At 35.9% G+C, this 11,001-nt stretch overlaps 1 protein-coding gene across 3 annotated transcripts in view; it reads left to right on the top strand.

Annotated features, from left to right (window-relative positions):
- Positions 1–2,084: 2,084 nt before the first annotated feature.
- MS3_00008572 (uncharacterized protein) overlaps positions 2,085–11,001 on the top strand; it is a 31,745-nt gene continuing 22,828 nt past the window's right edge. For 2 of the 3 annotated variants that reach the window (XM_051216908.1, XM_035731603.2), the window contains exons 1-4: positions 2,085–2,236; positions 5,291–5,583; positions 5,619–5,755; positions 10,227–10,343. Coding sequence is in view for 1 of the 3 variants with exons in the window: in XM_035731603.2 (XP_035585960.2) it covers positions 5,448–5,583; positions 5,619–5,755; positions 10,227–10,343 (390 nt within the window). In the remaining 2 variants the exon portion in view is untranslated. Of the gene's footprint in view, positions 5,584–5,618; positions 5,756–10,226; positions 10,344–11,001 lie in introns of all 3 variants that reach the window. The other variant, XM_051216907.1, reaches the window with a different exon arrangement.

Raw genomic sequence — 11,001 nt, 5'->3', positions numbered from 1 at the left:
CGGCAAGCCACACAAACTTACTCTAAAATTTCTTCGTTATTCGCTATTCATTCATGTGAAACAGATTCCCAGTAAACCTCGGTTGTACTGAAACTATGTTCATATTTATTATTATTATTATTATTATCATGGTTGATCCCTTAGAACGCTAGTCATTCCTTTTGTTCGCTTTTCTTCCCCTCTCTTTTACTGCGATACAAATTTCACTACTAAGCATCCAAATTTCATGAATGAATACACATTATTTTGTATTACACTTAAATGAATCAAATTTTCCAATTCATTTTATCTTCATCACACGATTTTGACTCATACAGATTATTATTTGATGATTAGTTTTTGTAAGATCTTTCTAAAGTACTACTGGACAAACTCTTACTCTACCGTCAAATCTTACTGCATTACCAATTTATTTTCTTATTTATTTTTGGGTTTATTCGGTTTTAAAAATTTTACCTTTTATTCTTATCCTGTCTTCACTAAAGAACTTACCAAATTATTTACACATTTCATGTTTCCTTCTGTCATCTTTTCCCTTGTTCATTTATGTAACTTCAGATCAATATCCTTCCATATTCTACGGAACCTGTTTAAATATGGCAAGTATGATGCAAATATTGCTGAAACTTGCGCATAAACGCGTTTCTGAAGAAACTCGAAATGATTTCTTCACAAAACTTACGTACCACCAAGATGTTTGTGAATAATATTTCAGGTTTGATTGAGTGAATTTTCTTATTTCATCAGGGGCAAACTGCATCTTACTTAAATGGCGTTGGGTAGAACATTCACATAACTTCCACAGACATCTTGCTTATTCTACTGAGAATATCACGGATACTCAGGATTTGCGGACACTACTGTTGGAAACTATATATACAAGGATCACAGAGTCAACCAAAAGGAAATCGAAAACGAAGTTATGCGAAGATATATTCGGACAGTGGTCGATGAGTTAAAGTGTTTAAAGTCTTACCTAACTAGTTATAGGGCAAATGGCACAGGTATTCAGTGTTTGATAACGCTTTTACCAGCAACACCTAATATATGGCGTACCCACCATGAGAAATCAAAAGACAGAGTCGAGGAGATCGGAAGAGTGTATTTGGCGATTACCAATATATCGGAATTCTCAGATCTAATCTGGCTAGCGATTGCGGAAGAGGTTGAGCACAGCGTTACCACACGTGATCTGGTGCGGATGCATGACCGAGTGCCTTCAGCTAGATGAGTCCACTAAAGCATATGGTCAGCATCCAATGTCGAAAACTTACAGAGCTATTTATTTTGGGGATTTATTTACCACTACAATAGTAAAAGGTGGGCAGCACGACGTACTCGAGTGTAATCTGATGCGGATTCTTGACCAAGTTGAAATGGTTGTGGACAGAATGGAAGAAGCTTTCGCTTAACAGGCTCCGGTGTATAGTAGCAGGGGATGACTAATACCTCCAGGCAGGAACCTAGATATATTAACTATAACAGACTATAAAAAAAAGAAATTGGTAACTCATAACAAGATGTTATCCTTAGTCCTCAAGCATAGGTCAAGTTTCCTCTTAAAGGACTCTTGGGAGGTCGCTTGGACTAGTTCAGTCGGCAGCGAATTCCAGCATTTGACAACTCATAAGGAGTAGAGGTTGTGTCTACGGTCCGTTCTGCTATGTTGTATCTCCGACTTCTGAGTGTTACCGTTTAGGTTTGTATTGGGGCCAAGCTTAAGTAGGTGTTTAAGGGAATGTCTAGAATTGTTAAGGATAATGTATGCCATCAGGTCGCCTCTATGATTCCTTGGTCTAGATTAGTGTTAAGTAAAATCAGAAGAGTTACCATTAATTTTAGAAACCAATAAAACTGAAATAAAAGCGAAACGGTTTGCTTTCATAATTACTCATCAGGACATTTGGTATATATAATACCTTAAGATGTCATTTTAGTGAAGATCTTTTAAATAATTCTTCACTTTTTTAAGGACCTGTACAAACCTCTTCGTTTTCTGTCATTAGTGCTTAGAACTGTTGGCACTGAGAAGTAAGCACCTATGTTGACTGGTTGTAAAGATATGAAATTTTGCATATGGGACACAAAAAGTCCTTGAAATCGCTAAATGAGCGGTAATTTCTGGCGCTCCCGTTGTAGCGGGTTGGATTGTCTGGTTTTAGTCCGGGTTTTAAGATCATTTGAGTCTGAGGCTTTTGTTATTACAGATTATTGTCGATTGCTTCACTTGTTAAGTGTAAGTTCACCCTGTGCTCTTGCTAGGTTGTCGACTTATCTTATTAGTTTATCTCTTTCCCAGCCCTCTAACGCTACTCTTATTTACTTATTTACTTAAACACATAAACATTAGTACAAGAAGGCACCAAATATATATGCGTCACATAGACCATTGAATTTGTGTGAGGGCCAGGGCACTATCCAGTGCACGCTACTCTGCGTGCAACAGCAGTAAATAAAATGTTGTAAGCTACTCTATTGGCTTAGTTAGTGTCCATTTTTGCAAGTTTATATTATGCCAACCCACGTTTACCTTATTATTTTCCAAATTCTCAAGTCGCCTAGATAAGCCGTAGTAAGTCAGTTTTGTACCTAAAATCTGGCGTAAGTCAGTAATTGCTACTGTCATTATATATAGTTCTACTCGACGACGAAGGACGAATTTATTTGCTTTACACAGTGCTATCACCTATTGTTCGACTTATCTGGGTACTCAGATCGTCATATTGGTCGAATGTGGATCTATTTGTTGCAACTAACTGATCAATTCTTATTCGATACTAACTTCACTATTTCGTTACTTTTGCAATTGTCACTTGCGTCATGTATCCAGTACCTTATCTCATAATCAATAGTCCCTAAAGAAATACCGTACTGGATTAATTAAATTTTTGTATTTTAAATACGGAGAGTGATATCTTAAGTGTGATTGTATGATTAAGGTAGAGAGCATTTCCATTAAATAGTCACAAAAAGCCCTCTTTTCTGCTTGTGAGCTTATTGACGACCCTTTTTATCATTTTCTTCCTAGCTGGTACTGATGTCACACTCCTCTGAAGCAGAGTATTACAAGTCATTTGCATTCCAATGTTATTAGAATAACACTAGGGTAGAGACTTTAATTACAGTTAAAACAGATTTGTGAGAAAAACGTTTTTCAAGTTTTCACACTCTAGCTCGAACGCGATCAATAATGAGTTTACTGTCAACTGGACAACATTAATACATCTCATAAAGCATAAGTTGTTCCCCCAACAACAGGTTGAATGCCTCGGGGTGTTCAGGTACAGAGCACATTCGCCTAGGTGGTTAGCTGAGATTCATTGACCGTAAACTCAATTAAAAAGAGCATTTGAAGCTTTGTGGAGATACCAAATCATTTGTGGGAAGACTCAACTAATAACACTCATCATCGATTCAGTGCTTGATATCCGTTGTCAACAAATGATTCGTGGATCTAAATCATAATCCATTGAGCCGTGGATATAAAATCAGTCAGTCAGCTGCAACGTAGGACCAGGCATACATGCGTACTGGTCCAAGTTGCCACACATCATTACTACAACAAGATGAACACCGGATTCATAGGCGTAGTTACTTCAGTAGCAGTTATATTATAAAAGAAAGATTGTGCATAAGGATATAGTGCAGGAAGAGATAGTTAGTTCGTAGAAAAAAATATATGAAGCGATTTTAATCTCGCGGTTTAAGGGAGAACAAAGAGAGTATACACTGACGTCATTGTGATCGATTCTGAGCCATGTCACATAAAGTCTCCAACCATTGGTTACGATAGTCACGCAGACCTCAACCAAGTAGTCTGCATCTACCAACATGGCTCATATCAGAGGTTAGTGACTTTATGGACTGATGCCACGTTTTTGTTTGGCCGCCCCTAACATTCTTCCACTCGTTTTCAACACTAGTCAGCATTGCACGTCGTGGTAATTGGTGTTCAGGCATACGCAACACAGTCGATGAAGTTTTACAACCTTATCAACTGATTTACCATCATTCCCTAATACCCTGCGTCTAACCTCACTATTACTTACCCGGTGATCCCACCAGATGCGAGCACTATTTCTAAGACATCTGTGATCGAGTATCTTCTAGTCTTAAAGACCACGTTTTGCAGCCAAAAAGTAGAACAGAGCAAACTGCCGCACTGTATACTCGTCCCTTAATTGATAGACGAGTATCTCGCCTTCGCCATAGGTGAGACAAGTTGGCAAAAGCCAAACGAGCTTTTTGAATCCGTGCAGAGATTTCGTCAAACACCAACCCAATAGGGCTGATGAGACTTCCGAGGTGGTGAAGTTGTCGACGTGTCCGACTACTTCACTCTCTATCCTTAGTTCAGTTGTTGACGCAGGCCAGTCCTGAAGCAACAACTTGGATTTAGAGGGGTGAGAAGCGCATCCCAAAAATCCTGGTGTTGTTGCTCAGTGTTACCAAATGACTGCATTTTATCAGCGTCTTCACCAAACAGAACTACGTCATCTGGATATTCGAAGTCGATAAGCTTATCTCTTTGTAGGATACCGATTCCTGGAAATTCAGTCGACGAGAACGTTATCTTCAGCAGTAAATCTGTGATGAGGTTGAACAAAACATAAAATAGTATTTTATTGTTCAGTGTGTTATTAACTCTCATTGGGCAAACTTCTGGGTGGTTTAGGTGGACCTCATTAAAACATGCTGTGATAAAAACAATAGACGAACTTCAGCTCTTAATTTATTTCTGTATGTTGTTATCAACTGTTTAGGACGAAATGTGTTTGAGTACGACAGGTTTTTCTCACGACTAAAAACTTAGCAAGTTCCAAAAGTATGAGCTCACATTCAAAGGTTTTAAACTAAATAAAGCCCAGCACTATCCTAGAATCTTTTAATTTAAAGATATCTCGTATTTGTGACAACTGTTATGACTTAATCGAATCCACAATTTCTCTTAGTTCCTGGAATTCATTTCCTAAATTAAGGGTTCTAATTGAAAGCCTTACTAAATGTAATTCTATCATCATAGTCGTTTATCTTCATTATCATGGGTTACACTTGTGATTCACAACTCATTATTCTAACACCGTAATGATTTAAATATGTCCATTATTGTGTTCATTGTGTTAAATATCACAGTTCATCCTGTTTTAAATGTGACTTCTAATTCACATGGGTGAGGATAGCAGTTAGTTTAATCGAGATATACTAGACCTATGATGCTTGAGAGTTAGGCAATAAAAAATCATGGAGTTTTCATCTGTCTATTACAGTTTTTGTGTCTTTTACCTTTCAGATTACCCATTTCTGTTTAAAATGTCTCTTCTAAATATCTGCTAATAATCTAACACCAACACGAGCGTGCTCTCGCACTGCTAGTTTTCAAATGTTTTGTGAATGAATTAACCCCTTCTTTAACCTAATAATCAATAAGCTAATTACCTCGCATCCTAATGTGCTCCGGCAAAGCCTCAGAATTAAAAAATACGAGGCAGTTACTTGATTACTTGAAGGAACTATTTCTGGATCGCATGAAACTCTTAGCCACTCCTGGCTTATACATTCATATTGAAAAACTTTTGGGGGAAGGTACTAATTGTATTCTAGTTTATCTCTTTTAAAAGAAATACTGCGTGTTCAGAGCGAATTGTTTTCAACATCCGGTATCTGTCCAATAAAAGAAAGGGAATTGCCAAAACCCGATGGCCCTAAGGTTAATCTACAAGCTAAAATATATATGCCGATGGACTCTACCAACAATGTAAGTGATAAGCAATGTATTTTTCATATTATTTTTCTTTAAATTTATTGTGTATGCTCCTATTTGGAATTGTACCCTATAATAATTTAAATAGGCAATCAAACATAATCCTCCGTAAATAATATTCCACTTATTATTTGGTAAAGTTATTTAACTGTGAGGTAGATACTCACTCGTCGGTTTTCAATCCCCCTTTATTTGGGTTACTTCAATCAAGTCTGATATCAACTGTTTGAACCACAAATACGACTATTTATTAAATAATATATGCGGCTTTGTACTTCTCATTTGATTCTCATCACACTGCAGATGTTTGTGTTTCAGTTTTTTTCTATTGTTCTAAATTTCGTTCCTAGAAATCTTATTTTATGTGTTTGAATTTTCATCTTGTATTCCTTCTACTGTATTTTGTTCTTTTTTGTAGTATAGCAAATAAAATTTCAGGTGTTTTTTATACATGACATTCATTAACCAACCAAGTAAAAAACAATACACGTTATTTGCAGAGCTAATGTAGCCTGTCGGACTGGTCTCTGGTGCTTTTAGTGGCATAGAGATAGCTACTTAATTGCTTTCATATAGGCAACTAGTTTGTGAATGCCTCTCTTCACCATCTGTATGCCTACGCTTTTGTTGTTCACTCAACTTACTACTGGCAGTTAATGAGTACTTCTGTTGAATCATTTGTTAAATTCCGATGTCTAAGAGGCGAGACATCATCATACTCATATTCTGTAGTTCTGTTTTTTGGTGGATATTATTAAAAAGACAAATCATAGATGAAAATCTTATCATAAAAATGCACGAAACAGTACCTTGTTTTTGTTTTAAAGCTGCTCCGTGACAAAACTTACAACTTGAAACATATGTGTAGGAAAATGAGTATCCGACAATAATAACATGTCAAGCATAATACAGTGCAAATGCACTTGAGTTTTGTCACTCACATTTAAAGGTGATCAAATTCCCTAAACAATTAACTACAAAATAGGTAGGCGGTAGGAACAGATTCATATTTCTGATAACCATTTAAAAAGCTGTGACTTAAAGGTGTCGAAATTTTTTATAATGAGATTGTACAATCGTTACTTAATGGCTGGTTTATTGTGTACGTTTTGAAGTCATTTTAAATAACTAATTAACAAGGGAGTGCGATTTTGTAGCATTTTGCTGAGGTACTTGTTATCAAAGTACTCAAAGCTAACCTATACATTTGGTAGGGATTAGCTATCAGTTTATCAATCATATTAATTTGGATGTTTCTAACATCAGTCATTAGATAATTTATCCACTCATTTATTTGTTGCCACACAAAATTTATCCTTGTCGTGATAGTGTATTTCGTACTTTACTATATCTCCAAATTTGTTTAGATTCCTTGAATATTTTTACAATTACTGCGTAACCTGTGCTTTCAATACTCTTTATTTATTTAAATATAAACATTGGTACAAGGGGGCACCAAATAGATATGCGCCACATAAATCATTCAATTTGTGTGAGGGCTGGGATACCACCCGGGTGCCTAAACTCGAGCTCTCGATAATCGATCTCCTTTTAGTCCTTATAGAGTATTCGTCTAATGGTAGTATATTTCAACAGACTGAATGAAAACCATCATCCCATTTGTTTACGTTTATCAAACTGATTATTCAATGCTTTCTGATCAAAATTGTAAACCGTTAACATGACCTTAGAAAATAAAAAGACTTCATATTATTCTGTTTCTATATGTAATATACTCGAATTCTGCGACCTAGTTTGTGATTGGTTTAGCAAATAAAATGTTTTCTGTAGACATTAGAAGCAACTTTAAGTCAGGCTTGCAATACCAGGATATGGTTAGCTTGTTGGAGTGCTTGTTTTGTATTTAGTCATGTACTAATGTTTTGCTATAAAGAGTAGTAACAACGCAGGCAGCGATAGTCATAGTGTGAATTTTATGGTAACGGTAGTCCAGTATTACTAACTAAACGTATCGAGGTATAATTTTTCTCTTGGGTTGATTACTTGGTGGTTAAAACACTTGGATTTCAAATAATTAGTTACGGGTTTGAATACCTCACTGTGTACTTTGATTTGGGCAACCAAGTGGCATCAGTAGTTCCCACACAAAATCATGGGACTCAAAGCCGAGTTGATAAATCTGTAGTTTACGGATGAGTCACATAATTATTGGTAGATGAAAATCGTCTTACGGTAAGTTATATTGACCTAATTAGGTTAACACCATTGACTTAACTACTCCTATGAATCCGATGTTCATCTTGCTGTGCTAATGCGGTATGGCAACTTGGACCGATGCATATATGTGCCTCGTCCTACGTTGTAGCTGAGTGACTGACTGAAGCCTTAAAATTTGTAGTTCATCGCCTACCTACACGAAATCCCATATGAATCATGTTGAGTGATGGCTTATGTAGAGTTGCCAATTGACAAAATGACAAGTAGCGCTTATTAGAAAGATTGACCTTCATTATCTTGATGTAAAATTATCATACTGACAAACATAAATTGAATGCATTGACACTATTTTAATGTCATTCTGGCATGAGTTAAGTTGGATTGGAAAAAACTCCAGTATGGTCACCTAACGAGCTAATAAATTAAGAGAAAACATCGTCAATTTAATGTTTTCTCATAACAATACATTTGTTAAGTATATATGATAACCTTTTGTATACATTTATGAATGACGAAAAATACTGAGACAATATGTTAGCTAATGTCCATATATTGTATAACATGGGAGTTTATTTCAGGTCTCTCCAATGTAGAAAGATTTCCACGAAGGAAATGTTTGAGACGCGTTGCTATTCCTTTAAATGTAAGTTGTTGCTTCAGGACTGGCCTGCGTCAACAACTGAACTAAGGATAGAGAGTGAAGTAGTCGGACACGTCGACAACTTCACCACCTCGGAAGTCTCATCAGCCCTATTGGGTTGGTGTTTGACGAAATCTCTGCACGGATTCAAAAAGCTCGTTTGGCTTTTGCCAACTTGTCTCACCTATGGCGAAGGCGAGATACTCGTCTATCAATTAAGGGACGAGTATACAGTGCGGCAGTTTGCTCTGTTCTACTTTTTGGCTGCAAAACGTGGTCTTTAAGACTAGAAGATACTCGATCACAGATGTCTTAGAAATAGTGCTCGCATCTGGTGGGATCACCGGGTAAGTAATAGTGAGGTTAGACGCAGGGTATTAGGGAATGATGGTAAATCAGTTGATAAGGTTGTAAAACTTCATCGACTGTGTTGCGTATGCCTGAACACCAATTACCACGACGTGCAATGCTGACTAGTGTTGAAAACGAGTGGAAGAATGTTAGGGGCGGCCAAACAAAAACGTGGCATCAGTCCATAAAGTCACTAACCTCTGATATGAGCCATGTTGGTAGATGCAGACTACTTGGTTGAGGTCTGCGTGACTATCGTAACCAATGGTTGGAGACTTTATGTGACATGGCTCAGAATCGATCACAATGACGTCAGTGTATACTCTCTTTGTTCTCCCTTAAACCGCGAGATTAGAATCGCTTCATATCTTTCTTTCTACGAACTAATTCTCTCTTCCTGCACTATATCCTTATGCACAATCTTTCTTTTATAATATAACTACTACTGAAGTAACTATTTCTATGAATTCAGTTTTGTTTAGATTTAATCAACGATTTGTTACCATAATTAGTATCATTTTATGGAGACATTCAACTTTCTTTTACGGAAAAAATGTTTGCTGTTATTGGGGTTTTGCTTTGTGTAAGATAGTTTGTTAAGTGTAATGAAAATTTTAAGAGGAGACAAACTTTACTATTTTTTGTGATTTGTGACGAGTGAGAGAGAAAAATATATATATATGCTGCCTTTATAGGATCATTTGTTTTGTTATCGTTTTTAACAGTTGCTTTTTATTTGAGTGGAATTTTAAGAGGTATATTTGCATATACCTAGCATGATATTGTACACTATAATGGTTTATGTGTTCTATGTCTATCTGTACGATTTTCGTACCGCGTAAAAATTGTAGGTTACACCTGTTCCAAGTGAATAATATGGAAAAATGACAATTAACGTTTTTCTTGTTAAAACTTAAGAATACCAACGTTTAAATGGTACTGATTTGCATGGTTAGTCACCTTTTTTTCTTGGTCGTTGTCGTGAAAGATAACAAACGCCTTAAATGTTAGACTGAAAGATTTACGAACGTTCTACAATTTTACTAAAGCTCTAAACAGTTATTACTCAATCTGGTAAATTCAAAGTAAATCACTTTTGTCTTTTTTCTTGTTTTCGACTGTAAAAGTAATAATTCCGTAGTTTGTTTAAATAATCAACAATTAGATTGTATGTTTGAATCCCGCTTTATCTCTATTGGTATCGTTTTCATCAATTTGCACTATCTTTATTTGTGTTTATTTTTCATTTCCAAACGATATTTCCCTGTCTTCATAAACGTGCATAATATTATGTAGTACAACTTTGTTGGACGAATTCTTGGTCCTCACGGATCCACTGCTAAATGTTTACAACAATTTTTAGGAGTAAGAATTATGATTCGTGGTCGTGGATCTATGCGAGATCAAACAAAAGTGAGTTGTGATTGAATCTTGTTTTTCTAAAGTGAGGGTTCTTGTTTTTTAATGAAATTTATTTAACATTTATGTGTTATTATTTTTATTTGAATAGTACATTTTGTGAAATTGCGTATTCATTCAGCGATTTTGTTAACAGGTCATATATTGGAAATAACCCATGTCTTATACAGGATGATATCGGGGTGCGCTGATTGCCCCATTTTTAGCCAATCAGCTCTAGGAGATATATAAAGAAGACTCTAAAATATTCTTGTGTATAAATTATAAGTTTACTAACAGTTCGCCTTATGACTATTACTCTCAGTCAACTTGGTTTATTTAAAGTCTAATTTTGTCCCTGTTCAAACGTGTTCTGATTTCGGGGACTAGTCGAGTAATGTATCCGAAAAATACTAAGCAATAAGAGTAGCGGGATCGTATAGAGGTCTTAAAATATTCTTTCTAAGAATCTATCAGAATGAACGTGGTTATTTGTTTGATAACTAACGTTATTTTAATCGTTAATACTGAATTATGAATAATTATGGTAGTGTATTATTAGTATGTTACAATTTCTAACTGTTCACTAACAAGAGTGAGGACAGTTACAAGCTCCTAATAGTCTTGTAAAAGTACTTTAAAATTAATAGGTCCAAAGCACATGTCGTACTTA

Source organism: Schistosoma haematobium, chromosome 6 (genome assembly GCF_000699445.3).
Source record: "Schistosoma haematobium chromosome 6, whole genome shotgun sequence".
In the NCBI taxonomy this organism is placed as follows: domain Eukaryota; kingdom Metazoa; phylum Platyhelminthes; class Trematoda; order Strigeidida; family Schistosomatidae; genus Schistosoma; species Schistosoma haematobium.
The sequence above is the reverse complement of the archived record's forward strand: the minus strand, read 5'-3'. Positions and strand labels throughout refer to the sequence as shown.